Consider the following 19,069-nt stretch of genomic DNA (forward strand, 5'->3'; position numbering starts at 1 on the left):
GATAGAAGTTGCCAAAAAAAAAATAAAAAACAAAACTGCTGTGCTTCAGCTATGCCACAGTTTCCTATAGACTCAGCAGTGCACCAGCGTAGGAAACCTCCTCATGTTAAACAGATAGTTCACCACTGTGCAGCTGCATTTAGTTCCACATCAATATTAAAACCATCCGCTGGACTGAATTCAAAGTAGTTTACGGGCATAGTCCAGGGGAGGGATTTATTTCAAACTTTTGAGATGTGCTTTAGTAAAAGATTCTGTGAGTAAATGTGGTAATACTTTAATATAGAAATAATCAGCTTCAAGACCTGCAAGATAAATTACTTTTCTCAAAGTTTTCTTAAAAGTATTAAAAAGGCTCCCTGTGGATGCTTTACCATATCTGATGACCATTTTCTGCATTTATGTGTAGGAAAAATTTTACTGTTGGAGTTTTAGTTTATACAGTTGTTTAGTTAAAGTTGTAACAACTGCTTACATGTTTAAAAGGGTACAGTCAAATATAAAAACATGTTAATATGTAAAGCAATAACTAAGTAACAAACAAATGTAGCAAATTAAAACTATTATTTCCAAAAGTAAAGTATTAGTATGAAGTAGCATAAAAATGTTATACAATACTTGAACAGTATAACAGTGACTTAAACTTGCACCAAAATAACTTACTGTGTAGAGAAGTTGTCAAAATTTTCTGTGAAAGATTTTTGAGTAAGTTTTGCCCTTCTATCCAATTAGAAAAGCCCAATTCTTTCTTCCTTACTGTTGACTTTTGCAGCTTTCTATTTATTGTAATTTCCTAAAAAAATAATCTGCCTGGTGGATTTATTCCCCCTCTTATGCTACTGCTAGCTCAATTACAAAAGAAAAAGAAAAGCAAGCAAAATTAATTTCAAGTGATTTGAAAAAACCCCATGTGCTGCTGGTTAGCCAAGTTTTACTGGTGTAAAGTTCAGGAGGATTTAATAAATATGGGGGGGGGGGGGGGGGGGGGATGTTATACTGTGCATTAAAATAAATGTAAAATGTCACCATGACCTTTGCTGGAAAAGTTTTCTAAGGTTATAAGTAGACAGTCTGACAAGGTTTGGTTTAATATTAAACTCTTAAAGGTTTGATCACTGAGGTTTCTACAAAGTTCAAGAGGGATTCAAAACAGTGACTAGGGAGTTTATGATTAGACTGAATTCATCTAGCAGAGACTCTTATTTCCCGGTATGAAATTAAATCTTTTGGCCAACTTTCAACCATCTGTATCCAGCATTATTTGGGCAAATAAATAATAACAAATACTGAATCATGAGTAAACTTGATAATGTAATGAGGTGTTAAACTATTGGCGTGACCCTTTTACAGCTGCAGGTCTTACAATCAGGTCTTTTTTTGGAGCAAGCTAATGTCATCACTGAATGAATCCAAGGACACAAACCCTAATACTCTAGCCTACACTGATAACATATTTACTAAATACGACAATTTAACCTTTTATTTAGATAAAACTTCAAATACTTTTTAATAGAATACATGAACCGATGCATCAATACCTTGTCCCCATAAAGGGATCCACAAATCAGACATGATGTGCTGACAGTGTAAGTGCCCCTTACTTCCACAAAAATGCCAAAAAGAAAAATAATCTAATATGAGACTTTTTACAACTAAAATGAAAAATAAATAAAAGTATAAATCTATTTTTGGCTCCCTAATGATTTCAGTTTTCATAGTTGTAAAGCGTCATTAACTGTTAAGTGAAATGAATCCCATGCACTTTATGCATGTTTGGTTATCAATACTTCCATTTTATTTCACAGAAAGCTTTGTGGCTTTTTAATAGCTGCTGTAACACAACCACCATCTGCTTGCAGTTGACCTGATGCACTTTTTACACCAGACTAATGCTATAACCATGGCTGCGTGATACAAATTGATTCCCTCTTGTCATAAAGTATCCATTCTGTGTAATTTACTCTAGTGAGGCTCCACTGTTACGTGTAGATTGTAATAACCAGGCTCTTCATTAGGAGAAACAGTAATGCTGGTGGAGGGGGATGTGGAATGTAGATAATGACTTCTGTAATGTGGTAAATTTAAATGATGTCTTGTATGGTGGGGTAGCAGAAGCTTAATGTTCTCTCACTCTCCTGGAGGTGACAGAGCAGGTGTTCTCACTGCAGCTGAAGGTTTTTCACTCACATGAGGAGAATAATATTCTTCAACATGTGGATACGTGTGTTTGAATGATCAGTGTTCCCACTCTTTCCTACAACATTTACTGTGACGCAAGGCAGAAGCAATGTGAGATGGGGTCAAAATCTAGATTAACAATCTCTTCTACATGAAAGTCTGGCCACTAGTTTTAGAACTAGGCGTTTAGATTATTATTTAGCATCCATGGCATTATTTCGAAAACCACTTTACTTCTAGTGTCAAAAACCTTTGCACAATATGATGTTAAATGAGCTAGTTGAGGGGAAATTTAAGAGAAGTTTATCATGGTTAAAGAATTCGGGAAAGAAAATCAGGTTTTTTAATAAATAAAACATACATATGCTGTTAAAGCATTCTCCATTGCTCTGACCTCTACTTCTCTTTGTCAGCCTCCATAGTAGAGCAGAAGTGGTGGTGTCAGATGCACCCGTGCCTCGACGGCGAGGAGTGCAAAGTTCTTCCTGATCTAAAGGGCTGGAGCTGTGCTACGGGGAACAAGATCAAAACTACTAAGGTGAGTTTAAGAACAAAATCCATCACTTTGATAGAATATTCAAACCTGTTGAATGTGACATTTCACACTACAAGGTCAAACGGCTGTAGCTTTTGTTACAGTCGCCTGCCCCGTCGTTACCTAAAAACAGCTTATGTTTGCAATCGGTCCTCGGACCTCAGGGGCCTGTAATCAATGAGCTGCCATGTCTCCTTAGCACTTTCAGGCCAATTTGAGCACCCAAACTGGCCAATTACACACTCCAATTACCTGCTTTTAAGGTTGTAACCTGATGCCTGTATCCTTCACTGTGTTATGACGACTTTAGTTCTGTTTCTCTCCATGTACTTAATTATTTAAGCTGCCCGCACCACACCTGCCTGGAGCCGGGAGCCTGGAGCCTGGGGTTATTGATTTAGGGAGTTGTCGGGACCTCAAAATAGGATACATATGTTTTTTTTTTGTATCTTCTTTAAATGGTTCAGACTACAATCTTAGACAGGCCCAGGCATCTGATGTTGTCTCAACAGTTTAAGACTGATCAGGCACTGTGAGATCTTAAAGTTCAAATGCTAAACATGTCTTTTGTTGTCTTCCTTACAATGGACAACTGCAAAGATTTCCGCAGACAGAGATCAGCTTTGGTAACGTCAGATGCTTCACGGTGGAATCCAGGTAATCATTATGTTTTTATGGTTTTTATTTTTTAATGTTGCTCCAAACATGCAATGGACAAACACAAAGAAATTCCCAAGAGATATCATTAATGTGTCTCACTCCTCCAACAAAAATCATATTTGCATATCGTTTATATTGTCAATTCGTATTTTTATGAAAACAGATGTTATATTAACCACAAATCCCAGTGCTGCAACTACACCAGAGATAGAGAGAAGAGACAACAACAACCTGTTCAAAGCATCAACATCACCCAGGGGATTTATCTCCACACCTTTGAACTCAGCCAGAGAAACAAGTTTCAAATCTTTCTGTTGGCTGCTTGAAGCAGCGAGGAGGTCACGCTTTCTTCCTCACACAACATAAACCTGAAACCTCCAGCTATACTGACCTGTATCAGTCTGTGTCATAAATGCATTCATACACACCAGAAACACCTTGAGAATTCAAAATGTGAACCCAGCACTGACTGGCTTGTACAAAGCCCTGGACACAGCAGGGAACACAGTCTGACATGCAAAGATGTTTAGCTACAGAGTTCAAATTTGTAGATCTGCAGCCCGCAATTAGCCGCTAGAGGTAAGAGTTTTATTTTTCTCCTTTGGATTTGTAAACACAGAAATCCTGGAAGGTGACGTCAGTAGACTGCTCAGAGTGTGCGATGCTTTATACCAGAGGGATGAAAGAAAATAAAGATCTAAATTTGGCAAGCGGAGCTTTCTGTGCAGAGAAAACTGCTGTTTACAACACTGTTTGTATTTGTCTTTTAACGTTATATTTGTCGATCCCTGTTGATCTAACTCATACCAGATCTCACAATTAAATTTTGGCAGACACGGACGTCTGCAGAGTCTCGGCTTTTCTCTCAGAGACGTCAGTGTTTTACTCTTAAATTTGCACTAGTAAAGATTTCAAAGCCACAATGTGTCAAAAATGTTAACGTTCAGATGATGATTTTCAAGTTTTGTTTTGTTTGTTAGAAACAATAAGACAAACTGGGCTAGTCTGTGTGTTACTGTGACATTTCCCCCCAAGGTTATCCAAGTGGTTCGGATACTACCATTTGGTGGTATTATCAAAAATTCTAATTCTGTAATTTAGCAAAAAGTCATTTCCATTAATTACTGTAACATGTTAAGTTTAGGGTAAAGGTTTGCCAGCATTTTACAAACTGAAATCCATATATCAAATGCATCTAAGTTCTGCAATTTTGAAATGTTATAATGTTCCAACCAACAACAAAATCTGAGGATATCCAGTTGAGTAGTGTGTATGACAGTATGACAGTCTAATCAAGTACTTTGTTTAAAAAATGACTGAAATGACTAATTATAGTTGCTCATTACTTACCAATGGACAATTTTTTAAATTAAATAATCTAATCCAAATCAATAATTGCTTCTATTTAAGTCTAGTTTAAGAACCCAAATAAATTAAAATTTAAAGTCATATATACACACTAAAATGCAAAAATGTTGTGAAATGTATGTAATGTATATGAAAGCTTATAGTGAAATATTAATTTAAATTAATTTTGGCATTTTACTCATGAAAGCAGCAGTCAGCACTGGCTAAAGATTAGAGGCCTCTTACTCAAACACTTTCTACATTTCTCTTTGCTAGTTAAAATAAACATAAGAGAGGTAAAAGCTTTGATACGGGATGAGATGTTAAAATTAAAAGGTAAACAAATGTGTTCAAATTGTATGCAGGTAACCAGTTTAAAAATGAAAACCAAACCCATCCAACCTACACATGGTCATAATTTTGTACAATAGCATGTTATCTCTCTTTACCCCTTTTCAACACTGCAACTTCTCTAACTGCACTGTGAATATTCAGCATTAATGGCTCTGAGAGCAATGACCGAAAGCACTGTTTGTCTTGTGGGTGTGTTTGTAATACATCCCAGTTTTCTTCTAATAGTAACAGTTGTACTCCACAAATTAATAATGACTGTTTTCTCCTCCTACATTCCCATCTCGAAACCATCTGAATTCCTGCACTGCTATCACTCCCATTAAAATGAAAGTACAGCAACTTGATTTATATAAAGATTCTCCACTAGTCCTAACAGTAAAATGTAATTTGGGTAAAGATGAATCTGCACTGTCCCAGCTTTCACTTTTTGCTGATTTTACAGGTGCATTTCCACATAAAAATCTTGCCTTATGCAGCTTTAAAAACGGCCATACTATGAAAATCCCAGTCTTGATGGTGAAAACAGAAAACATATTGCTGACAAGGACACACGGCTGCGTGCCAATTACAGGGCTGAATAACACAAAAACAAACCCATGCACCTGCTGCGTTAAATCTTTCAGCCAACCTCACTTCAGGCACTAAATGGAAATGCATCCTTTGCCAGTTAAATTAGCACTTGTCAGACACCAATTAAACGAACGCAACACCCACTGAAGACTTGGTTTTCCTCTCAGTATTTTTAGCATTGTTTCAGTCATTCAAATATGGTAATGACCCCCCACCACACCTCCCAAAGTGAGAAATAATGTAGATCTATCTGGGAAGACATTTTCTCTTCTGACAAAAAGTCACTCAGCTCTTTGTCTTTTCAGCGAGGAATTATTCTCAAATTAGCACCACATTAATCACGGCGACACCTCGGAATGTAAATGGCTCTGTAATGGGAAGAATTTACTGCAGACTTCCATCGACCACTAAAATGCTGCAACAACTAAAATTTATGTAAACTCTAACTGTGTTTGATATGAGTTTGCAAGTTTTCTTGTCGAGTGATGGCCTGATGGTTTTTGGGTTGTTGTGCATTTCTGCATAACTGAGGATGATTTATATGACACTGTGCAGTGCCGTGCTACTGTTCTGCCCTGTTGTGTGTCAAACAGCCCATTTGTGAATTAATCTAACCAGGCTGTCAGAGCTGTCTGTTTCTTATCAAAAGTTCAGCCTCGATAATGGAGCCCTACAAGTTCGGCGGCAGCTTCCCCCACTCCGTCAAGCCTACGTGGCGGCTGACAGGCGGCTGGGATCGATAGCAGACGTCGTTATGAAGGTTGTTATGTTATGCTCCTCGAGAGTCTTTTCCAGAATGTACTTTTGGAGGTGCAGAAGAGCTGCCAGTCAGCCACTGAGCTTCATGACAGGCAATTTAATCTCAAGGAGGATGGAGGTCTTCAGAGTATCTGACAGCTTCAAACTGAGAGAGTGCTCCATAAACTGAGAGTTTATGGAGCACAGACCCAATCAGCACGGTCCTTTATCATGAATCCTGTGCAACATTCTAACTGAGAGATCAATGTGCTAATACATGACGCCAATAGAAGTCTCTTATAAGGAACTCCAAGGATATTGAAGCTGAGAGAATCCCATGCGTTTTCATGCTGTTAGGAGCCAATAAAGTGCACAGTTGGACTGATCTTCAATATTATTTTACGAAAAGTCAGGTTTTGTTGATATTTTTGTTAATAATGATGTAGAATTTTGTGAATAAGTGATATGAAGTGACTTTTTAACCCTACTCCTAGTTGTAGGACTGGTAAAATCTCCATGAAAACTGCAGGGAACATTCATAATACCCAGTAGAGGAACCGTAAAGTGTAACTTCTGTCATTTTTCCAAATTCACTTGTTCATTCAAACATATTTTCAACTATTGTCGTCCAGAAAGCAAACCTAACAATGAAATGCCTATAATTACATTTAATATCCATGAGTCTAAAACCTGTTTTAGCTTATTGTCTCTGTCAAAGTCCCCTGTTGTTGTCCTAAACATACATGTAAAGCAGACACACTCCACTAGGTGACCAGTGTCTTTGTTTAAAAAAAGGAATGCTTCTGCAATTTTTTAAACACTTTAGACTCGCTAAACTTTTACATTGGCTGGAAGTAAACAAAAGTCAACCGAGTAAGCGTGAGACCTCTGTAAGAATTACAGCATGCAGTATATTAGTGTTGGTGGGGAGTTAAAACTGACAGAAAAATGATTGTGTTTACTTATGTTAGGTTGGCAGTACATGCCATCAGAAGACTTTTCTGGTGCTTGAATTGCTGGATCTGTGAATAGGCATTTTTATTTTAGAAGATGATGTTAAGCATTGATTTTAGCGTATTGCCGCTAAGTGGCCAAAAGATTATGTTTTTCACAGTCATGTAAAAATTGACCATTGTCAACAAGTAGTATCAAAATGGAATTGACTGATGGCAATTTCATTTACTGAGCACTTTTCCTTTCCAGAAGTTAAGCTCTGTTCATTTTGGATTCTATAGTATTTTCTATAGCACCACCATCAATTCAATCAAATCAATTTTATACACAAAGCACCTTAATGAAACACTTTGGATTCAGTCACTTTTACCCCTTTAGTCATGTTTACCTGTAAAAGGTAATACGTTTTTAAACTGACGAAAATATAAGAATGAAAATAGATTTCATTGTTGAAGAGCGCATTTTATTCTCTGTTGCTTTGCCAAGATCTTTGATATGTGACTTGGAGGGGACAGGAGTCCCGTGTCTTCTTTCTGCGGTTTTCTGATAATAAAGTTGTGCGTTATTGAAGATCATGTTCTTTTCTTTTTATCCTCAACCCTGTTATTTTTGTATGGGTGTGTGTGTCTTTCCACTCAGACAGACAGTCGGGTATAATATCTGAAAAATGAAGGTGTGGGGCTATTAAAACAAATATATTCAGTCTACTGAGAGATTAATTTGTTAGTACACAGAACACAGTTGCTGTTTAAATGCCACTGTAGATGGCTCTGATTTCATTTTAACGCAGTTTTTTTTTCTGTCACAGGTGAACCAGTTCTTCTTTGTCAGATCATCTAAAGAGAAAAGGGTAATGCAAAGGACCCTTCTGTAAATACAGACTCTTTCATCAGGACTATAGTTAATCTATGGAAAACTTGGAATGCTTCTGCTTCAACTCTAAGGACATAAAAAGGAGTAAATCCTATCAAAGTACTGATGATGCAGCACTTCTTTTTGAAGGACTCCATATGATTAACCTTACCGAACAATAGGATTTAACCTCTGACACTGTACTGCTTGTGAAATACAGTATAGTGAAATACAATGGTGAACTTTGCCTTTATGTTAATTTTTAAGTAATATGTCATTTACATGAGGATTTGGCATCAGTTGAACAGGGTGAACAGCAGGTCAGTATGTAGTAAGTATTGCAAATATTCAATACAAATGGTCTTTTATCTCTAAAAAAAAAAAAAAAAAGTGTAGTTTCACAGAATAGATGACAATGTGGCTGAGCAGCAGCAGTGATTTTCAAAGACATGTGTGCCATAACACAGAAGGGACAATAAACCAAAATCAGTTTAGAACTCAAAATACACTCCACATTTTCATCTATAATGTCTGTATTTCATGATCATTTCAGGCCAGATACTGTTTAGAAATTAAGGACTGCACAATTGACCCAGCGCATATGATATAAACTGATCATATCTACCAGCTGTTATGAGATAGAAACTTGGATTTCCTGCTGCTTTTGACAGATGCTATTGTTGAATAACAGTTCTGGAGTTCAGCAGGATAAATTATAACACGTTGCTGGCTGGGTGATGACAATGCTCCCAAATCGGTTTTCAACTACTTACTCAAGTCTGGTTTTCTGATCACATTATAGCAGGTATCGCTGACAGTTCCTTTGTCTGTATAAGTGATGACATCAGTAATAAACTATGGTTGTGTAACTAAATTCTTGCAGCTTCAAACTGTTTGAAGGATAATGATGTTGATGATGAAGTGTTTACTCGACAGTATAGACATTACTTTACTATAACTTTTTGATATGCACTCAAGCATTTTTGATATTTGTACTAGCTGAATGTGAAACATCATGATGTTAGACTTGCCGTTACTTAATCTTAAACCTTGTCCAATAACAGGCTCCCAACTTCTCTACTGTTTCTCCCTCTTTCTGTGAATATGAGCTCTCATATTTGTTTAGAGATAATTATCTGGCATTTAACTTTAGCATCAACGTCAGCTTCTACTGTTTTTCCTAACCTTCCACTATGAAACGTATAGGAAACACGTTCAGAAGTGGTCACCAGTTTAACAAGTCCTCTCTTCTCCTCATGCTGTGTCTCCATGTTGTGTAGCAAATGATTCATTCAGAAAACTGAGCTAGGTAGTACCATCCAGATTGTACTTAAAACAAACCATCCATAAACTTTCAGACTGCGGCGCTAAATCTGCAAATGTGATTTCAAGTTCAATCAGCTGCTCTGCTGTCACTTCTTTCATTCCAAACACTTCAGTAACATCATGGGTCCCTTATATACGCATACATAAGTTATAAAATCAAGAGCTAAAGTTGGTTTTCAGAACTTTGGCGAAATCACAAAAGTGAAGCATTTTGATGTAAATCAGCAGTCAAAATAAGCAGTTTATTATGAAAAGCGCAGCACTGTGACAGATTTATTCCTGCTTTGTAGTTTCTTCCTAAATTGCTTCATGATGGTCCTTTTTATCTCACTCTACCTTCCACCGTCACCATCTGTTATTATCATTTTGACCCAATCTGAGTCCCAGTATAATCTTATGTTTCTTTGAAAAATGAAACAATCATGGGAATAACAACTTTTTTTTGTTTGAAGCGAATTGGAATAACTTAACCCTGAAAACGTTCAAAAATTACAAGCAACTGCATTTTGGCTGTTTTAGTTAGCAAAAGAGGAGACCGCAGCACCATCAGGTAGCTTCACCTGTAGCAGACAACAAAGACTGTAGGCCAATGTCAGTTTGTCGGGTTTTGGAGTGTATTCTGCCCCGTTGAGCCCGTTGGCAGTTTTTGGGCTAGTTCAACATGTTGAATCAGCAGTGGTCCTGTTGGTGAGAGAGACCGCTCTGATCGGCTGTTCAAAATATTTATCCATCTTGATTGAGAAAAAATTAAAGCTGAAGAACAGCCTTAATTTTTTAACAGCTTTAACAGGACAGTTCAGGGTAAAAACAATAGCAAGTAAATAAATAATAAATACAAACAAATCTGAATCTGAAGTCTAACAAAAGGAGCTGAACGCATGATGTCTTGACACAATGGATAATTGAGATTATTTGAGGCGGAAATGTAGCCCAGTGTTTTCCCACAGACCCAAATGACAAATAAACCCTGTTTGTTAACCTTGTTAGAACCTGCAGCAAATTGTAAGTCCTGTACTTACGCTATAACAATAAATAAATACCCGGTTCATCTACAAATTACCCAGCATTACACATAATTCTCTACTCTACATGAGAGGTTCTTAAATGTTTTTATCTGAAGACCCATGTGAGAAATTAGCTTTCCTTGCTCTGGGAAACAGGGTTATTAAAAAATTTCATATCTTCGTCATAAAGGGACCACCAGCAACAAGCCTGTAAGTCAATTTGGATCTCAACCCACAGTTTGAGAAGTGCTGCTTCAGATTACTGTTGAGGATTGTTCATCCTTTCTTGTTCCATTGCTGACACTTCTCGATTTTTAAATGCTTCTCTTTTGGGAAATTACAAGATTCTTCAACAGAGAAGATGCTTGATAAAGACGGAAACATTTGGAACGAGAGAGATCTCGCTTGCTTTTTCAGATTTCTGAATGGACTTTAAACGGGGGTTCTTGCTTCAACACTCCCTCTGCTTACTGTAGACACACTTACTTGTCTCCAACAGTCAATCACAGTAACACTGAATGACTCCATTTCCCAGCCTGCTATCCGCTTCCAAACATCAAGCCAGTCTAATGTGTTGTACTGAGAACTCAAGACAAGCTCTGCCTAAAGCATCTGTCTCATGTTCTATGAAGAGGAATCGCATCTCTCAACACATCAAGCTTCATTTTTCTTTACTGATGGCATCTTTTGGCAAAACGACAAACATTCTCTGCAAATCAAAAAAAGGCCCTGATAATGCTGGCCTCTGTGTATCAAAACAGTTTGACATTTTCAGGGTCAATACCAGACTCACAGTTGGTATCCGAGTCAGTACAGAGGAGTCAGAGGAGGTGTCTGGGGGTGGGGGAACTGCAAAATACAGAAATCCCCACTTTCAAAGCTTTGATTTCTTTCAAGAGATTCAAATGAAGCAAAGTCAGGCAATTCTTTCTCGCTCTCTTTTTTGCTGCAGTCATTACAAGAGCACATCAAAAGAATCTCCTCCTCTCACCATATGCCGTATAGTTTCATAATCTAATGAGGGTTTTGTAATTACACAGTCCACCAAGGGAATGGAGCTCATCGATTCTGTGGGAAAAGAAATTTCATTGCACAGACCCACTGTAAACCGTTGATGCTATCAACAGCTTTGTGCTTTAATTTCATTTAATCGTTTTACATAACAAAAAGACTTATCACAATTACATGTTACAGCGAGAATTACAGATGAGTATGTAAATCAGTCTTCCTAAACCTTTCAAGCAGCGGAGATGGGGAAAGAGAAGAACATGCATTAACATACAAGAAACAGTATTTCAACTGATCAGGTAATGTGATTTCCCTGTAGAACTAAAGTAAGATATTTTCATAACTGCATGATGTTCTAATGAAAGTTTCTTTTTATGAATGGACACATCTAAAATCAAATCACAAATAAGAATGTTCATATCTTTTTGGAAGTGTGATAAAAGCTATACCGTAGCTGTTAGTAGTGTTGATTCACAGTAGTGTCTGTGCTTTGTGCTGAAATCCTTTTAAGTTAAGCCTGAAAACCGCAGCCTGAAACTTTGCTTTGACTAACTGTGAAACCAAAGTGTGTCTGGAATGCAAATAAACAGCAGCTTGTAGAACCTTTTCTCTCTCACAAAAATGTAATAATAGTTTATGAATAATATGTTATATGTCCAATCATTCATCAAGGACCAAAATCTAACTTTTGACTGAATACACATACATTAATGTTACGGTTGCCAGAAACAATATTTTAAAAACCAACAACCTGCCAATGAGCCATTTCACAACACAAATTTTGCTGTGCAAAACAATTGTATTAATTTTTTTCTATCCCGATTTCGATTTCTCCAGCTTTTCAAAGGTGACAAGACTACTGATAATGCAGCTTGCTACAGTGTCATACAAATACAATTAACATGGTCTAATCTGTAGGGGTTAGCTGCCCCTATGCTTCTTAAAATGAACTGTCAGAAGCACTAGCAACCCCTTAAACTGTCCCGCAGACATCCTGAAGTACAGTATGTCTGAAAGTGACTGGTAAAGCTGCAACTCCTGGACACAGTAAAGCAATCAGTGCTATCAAAACACTTTATTTACAAAAAACGTCAGCCGAACGATGCCAAAATTCTTCAGAGCTGAGGAGATTTGCAGCCTTAGGTAAAAGTATTATAATTTCCCTACCATCAACCACTTTTACATATACAGTAAATTCTGTACTTCACTAACTGATAACTTAAACAGGATTATTGCAGCTATAATAAGATTCCCAGCTCATATTCGCTCACCATCCAATCCTAAATACAGATGTAGCTGTCGGAATACATTATTTTTTTTGTCCTTTCGGCTTATGCTGTGAGTTCAGGGCCACCACAGCGGTTTAGCACAGTTTTTTTTTTTTTTTTTTAAAACGCAGGATGACCTACCTGACACAACCCTCCCCAACTTCTACCGGGCTTGGACCGGCACTGCACAGCTGGGGATAGGGCGTTAGGGGTTCAGTGTCTTGCCCCGAGACACTTTGCCATATAGTCGGGACCGGGGTTGGAGCCACTGACATTGTAAGCCGTGGACGATTGCCTTAACAACTGAGCTAATACAATATTAAAGGTAAACTGTGTGTGTGTGTGTGTGTGTGTGTGTGTGTGTGTGTGTGTGTGTGTGTGTGTGTGTGGTGGCCAACAGTCAAAAAGACAAACTCGCACAGACGTTTTTATACTGATATTATGGCCTAATTCCTGTACTACTTGTGCTGTTAAATGTGAGAGGGATGTCTTCTTTCATTATGTAGCTTGAATATAAAACAAATGGTTCTATTTAATTACAGCTTTGGTAATGAATTCTTAATACAACACATAATCCATCTTGCAAATTAACACACCCAAATTAGTGCAGTCACTTTGTACACTGTAATTACTTCTGACAGGTGCAATGGATTTTACTGTGCTTGAACATGATTTTCCCAATTTGAGCCGCACAAAAGTGTGAACTTTTACATGTGATTTCTTTAGGCGGAATTTCTTTAAGCTTTGTTTGCATTTTTATTGCTAAGTAACATTTTTACATTGCATTTCCCAGAATTTATGCCAAGCCATCTATGTGGACGCAGATACATGCATTTCTTTTATGAATTACTTTTCAATTTATGTAAAAATGTGAAAACATAATGACATTCATGGCAGGAAATACAAAAAAAAAAAAAACTGAAATTATTATTGGAGTAATGAATCACTAATTCATGATGTACCAGCACGTTAAGTCTTAAAGCAGCTGTGAAAACCTGGAATGGAAAATAAAAATGTTCAGAATAAATATGAGGGATGTAATATGCTCTGTTTAATCAACAGGTGCTGTGGTTTCACCCAAGCAACGTAACTGGCTGAAGACGTGTTCACCATACTGATGACTGCCACACACAACAGTAAAAAGAAATGTTCTCATTCAGACCACATGCATTGGTAACTGCTGCTGTAAATGCTGAACCACCCCCGAGAATATTCCATACTGTTATTTTAGGTGCTACAGTGATGCATCACTGTTGTACCCATTAATGTCATTAACACTGCCCTCAGGAGTGTTAATGCTGTATTCAGTTACCAGAAATTCAATGAGGAATAGATCCCAGAGCACAGATGCTGGACAAGGGCTGATGTTATGAACAGTATCCGGTCCTTCTCACGCCAATAAAGCTGAGACATCTCTAATTAGGACCAAGATGGATCGCCCCCGTTTGCCGCGTTCCCCTGAGTTCTCTGAAACATCCCTCACTTTGCAGTGTTGGATTACATGCAGACAAGACAAAAAAGCATCCTGGTTACACATTAAATTCCCCACCCTGCAAACAGTTAAAGGTTAAACCATGATTCGTGATATATTGATAACATTTTACTCAGCAACCTTATGGCACAGATCTAGAGATGTAACGTCAGCACCACAACAGCTGAATCCAAGGCAAAAATACGGTAACACAACCGCATTACAAGCAATCAAGCCAAATTATCTGCAGCAATTACCTGGAAGTGAAAGTGAAATGGAACTAAACACTACCTAAGCCTGCCAAGGGTGGAAATTCTCCATTTTTCCATTCAATGGGCATGGCAACCACAAAGAGCCACACGGACAGAAATAATGGATTAGTTATTTATACTTGTTTCAAACATCCCAATTAAAGGTTAACTTATCAATGGTGTACAAAGAAGTCAAAGAAAGAAAGAGAACACCAGCACTGAAATTCTGTATAATAAATTCTATATTCATCATATCATATTTCGTTTTATTCGAAAAGGTTGAGGTCTATGTACGTTGGCCCTGAACTGCCTGAACACCTTGCACAGAACTGCTGCTCTCACCTCACCTGCAAGACGCAGCAGACTTCAAGCATTTGACAGAAGCAGACACTATGTTTGTGTTTCTTTAATGTAAAAAACACACAAATTAAATAAGTTATAGTCCAGTTACAACAGAAAGAGGCAAAATGTCAACTCAACACTCAAGTAAAGATGCAAATTGCAGTATTAAAGTACAAAAGTAAAAGTTCTATATTAGAAAAAGAGGATATTTTAAACTATACAGAGTATGGATTATGGTAATTATGGGAATGCGTGTACAGCAGTTTAAAAAAGATAAGGATCAAAGAACATTGTTGGTAAAGGTGGAACAGATTTTAACCACTTTATGGGCTGACAGGCAGTTAATACATATTGATACTTTATTGTAATTCATACAATTTTATGAAAAACAAAGTGCATGTAAAAATATATATGTACTCAATAATGAATATTAAAGCTTCTAAAAACTTTATATTAAAACCACTAGGTGTTATTAATGTTGTGGCTAATAGGTGTATAGGATGAATAGGTCTTACATGCTAACTTTGCATACAACAAATGCACGGCTGTAGGCACTGTTGGGTAACTGCTTCATAAAAGGGCCATTCTGACCCCCAGTAATATAATAAACATGTCAATCTAAAAGGAACTTTTGTATTACAAAGATGTTCAGTGTCCACACGTGTTGCTGAATCAACCAGAACTGAATATTAGTAACTACACCTGACCTATGACCTCCAATATGCTGTTTGATCATAAGGAATATTGTGGGTGTTATTATATTCATTATAATTTATAATTACACTCGTGTTTTCCTTCTCCCCCCCCCCCCCCCCCCCATTCATTTAGGTAGTCATTAAAATGTGGTCACTTCCCTTAAAGGCGGTACATAAATAAAAACTCAAGCAGTCATTCCACTCCTGGTGAATTAATCATACAAATAAAAGCCAAATCGCACGTGTCTAAAGGCAAAAACTAGCAAGAGTTAACACCATTAATGTTAATTTTGTACCACAATGATTCAGATCAGCAGTGCTTTTGTAAAAACAAGCTGTCAGGTCTTTGCTTTCAGAGAAGTGAGCAGCTTTGCATTATGCTCCAGCATGGGTTTAGCAACCAAATTAAAGAGGCGCAGATACAATGAACACCAAGGCATCTGGCACTGCATAATATCTGTAAAAATCATTTTTCCTCAAAGCTGTCTCTCCATTGTCTGCCCGCTGACACAAATTTCAGATTCTATTGTGAAGCTAAAAATTGGTTGAAAATTGGTAAAAGCAAGAGCAAATTAGATGCTGCTGTGCATTACATCTACTGTGACAAAGCAGACAAATGGATGGCATTGATGATTTGAGTGAGCCATCAGTGTCATCAAACTTACCTGTGTGCTGCATGTAAAGGCAGACGCAAGGTAAAACACAATCACTGATAGTCATTTGCTTTGCCATTGTGTCCACCATCACTGCTGCAATTTTATTATCCGAACAGCCCGGGATGAATTTGCTATCATAAAACCAAGCCTGCGACAACAATAGTACGAGGAGACTGACAATAACCAAATAACACATGAGTGAGAAAACACAGCGTTTTCATAAAAGCAAGTCATTTCAATAACTGTCAGGGTTTTGACTGTGTCTTTTGTCAGTTTTGTCAGCTTCTTTGTTTCCTGACAGTGTCTTTATCCGACTGATCCAAACATGTCGTCTAGGTATGCATCTGTGTTCATCAGGGCCCAGCCGAGATATTTTTTCCCCAAAGCGACTAGCTGCTATATCTGCCAAGCTACAGAATCATAATAGAGTTTCTCTCTCTGTTCCCTTGTGCTGGCTTTCCTCCTTTTACTCATTCAATTGTGAAGAAATAAAATATGGAATCCTCTATGCCATCCATTTTATTCCTTACAATTTCATGCTTTGTGGGATTTTCCAGTCACAAGGTAATTAATCAGGTAAAGACGGTGGGGTTTTTGCATTTCAGGACTAAATGACCCATATTTAGCAAAAAGAAAAACTCGACTCTGAAGAAGCAGCATTGGAAGTCTGGCCCTTGGTGTTCAGCAGCAGTGGCCCCCGTTTCATCTCATGGCCTCTTTTAACGAGATAAACCCTCTACTGACAGTGACCTGAGATGAAAGGAGGAGACATAAAGCTGACGAGAGTTCAGGGAAAGTTCTTCAACGGCCCCACCTGCCCACCCACTCACCCCGCCTAAACCTCTCTCAGCCTCCTCCCTGGTGCTGCTGAGAGATGGGAGGGAAGTAGGCAGGGCAGAGTTGTGGGGCGGTAGACTAGAAAAGTTCCTTAGTCTCTATTCTAACTTTTCGGTTGATCCCACAAAGAGGCCACGCTAGGTCCTAAAGATGCCGGGATTGACGGCTCTAATCTCCCCGAGTCTCTCTGTCTCGCTTGAACTTGGCCTCTTCTTTTGTTCTCTAAGCCAAGGATTCTCTTGTTTCTACAACTCTATTTGGACGCAGAGGCTGGTTTCTGTGGACGGGAGAGGGGGGGGGGGGGGGGGGGATGCTGCTGCAGGAAAAAAAGATTGCTATCATGGCTAAAAATGGTGTGGGTCAGTTTGATGACCCATGTGAAAGACTGGGATTTGTTTTAACAGAGACATGCGTGAGAAAAAATGTAATACAATAAACTGAGTCATCATTATAAGATAAAGCTATTAAATATTTAGTCTATAGATCTAGATTTCTAAATTAACAATGTAAATTGAATGTATTAGCTGCAATGACAGAACGGAAAAGCAGCAGCACACAGGAATCATCAACATCTGGGCAGATGCTACTGCAGGAACACTCTGCCATTAGTAATTTGTTCAGTAAAATGTATTGAAAAGGTTGACAACGTGTTCACAAGGTGATTTAGACAATAACATCAGGTCACCTTCAGTTTTGCTGGGATTTTTTTCCTGTCTTTATTTTATGACTGAGAATTGTCAAAAAAAAACGCACAATGCAACAATGCTATTGCCCATTATATGGCCGTTATCAGGGACTGTGTTTACACGCACTTCAGTTACTGTGGTCTGATTTCCCTAGATACATCTCTTCTGGATTTCACAGAGATATCTGCCCCACGTACATGTAACCAAGTTTCTAATCTGCTTTTTGCAAGTGACAAATGCCAAAAAAACTGCAGTAGCAGAATGGCTAGATTACATAGTGTCATGCCCCCGTTATTTAAAAATCTGCCGTATGTGTACTGTAAATATGTTAGAGTCCTTAGAGCCTGCACCGTCCAAATAATAAGAAATACTCAAATATTCAGCATTGGAAACTGTTTGCCTGTCTGAACAAGTCATGTTAGTCTAAGTGGAGCAGAAATGCTAGTCTCATTTATAGTAACTATAATAATACAATGCATTCAATCATTAACACAAGTTATTTAAATGAATGCACTGTATATACACCAAGTTTCATCATCTGGCGCATAGATGTGGGTTGGTAGGGCCCTACTCCTACCTTGTACTGAGGTAGACCTTTGTTGTCATGGTTACCACGGCAAAAATAAATAAAATAAAATAATCAGTCGCTGTGTGTGAGGCTGCTGTCTCTGTCTCCCTCACACATTTGTACAGCCAAAAGTGAGCACACACATTGACATAATCTTTCCCCAGCCCCTTACCCTAATCCAAACCATTCCAACTCAGTGCCTAACCCTAAAAAAATAAATAAATAATCAACTGCAGCTCTGACCCTAAAAACAAGTTTTAAGCCTCTAAAAGCCCTACGAAGAGATGCGAGGACATGAGGACCATTTTAATTGTGTCAAAATGTCCTCACTTTGATGGTAGATATTCAAACTGGTCCTCACTCTGCTAAAACTGCTCTTATATTGTGAGCATACTTCCCATTTCTTTGACTCTAAATAAGACTGTTCATTTCATCCTGCCCAATTACAGTTTTAACAAAAATTTGTGATTATTAAAAACTCAGTCTCCCTCTTGTATCTAAGGAATCTGATTCAAAGAACATAGACACACTTTTTTAAGACTTTTTGACAAGGATGTCGGTATATACAGATATACTGTACAGACCCACTCCAGTGAGACCATGTTTGCTATTAGTTGTACTGTGTAACATGCCAGCACCTCATTAACAGTGTTTGAAGAGTCTGATAACAGGGTTGCTAATGAAGACGTTCGCTGCTGCTCAAATCAACATATGGGGGAATGACAGCAAATCCCGACTCTCTCTTACTAGCCCTTTGTACGCCGTCTAA

At 38.0% G+C, this 19,069-nt stretch overlaps 1 protein-coding gene across 3 annotated transcripts in view; it reads left to right on the plus strand.

Moving 5' to 3' along the window:
* Positions 1-15,607, plus strand: part of LOC137106882 (chemokine-like protein TAFA-2) — a 66,821-nt gene extending 51,214 nt beyond the window's left edge. Inside the window, exons 4-6 of one of the 3 annotated variants that reach the window (XM_067490899.1) lie at positions 2,592-2,716; positions 3,314-3,370; positions 8,145-15,607. In XM_067490899.1, the coding sequence (XP_067347000.1) occupies positions 2,592-2,716; positions 3,314-3,343 (155 nt within the window). In that variant the 3' untranslated portion in view covers positions 3,344-3,370; positions 8,145-15,607. The other 2 variants (XM_067490898.1, XM_067490897.1) reach the window with 2 other exon arrangements.
* The last annotated feature ends 3,462 nt before the right edge of the window (positions 15,608-19,069 follow it).

Source organism: Channa argus, chromosome 21, assembly GCF_033026475.1.
Source record: "Channa argus isolate prfri chromosome 21, Channa argus male v1.0, whole genome shotgun sequence".
NCBI lineage: Eukaryota > Metazoa > Chordata > Actinopteri > Anabantiformes > Channidae > Channa > Channa argus.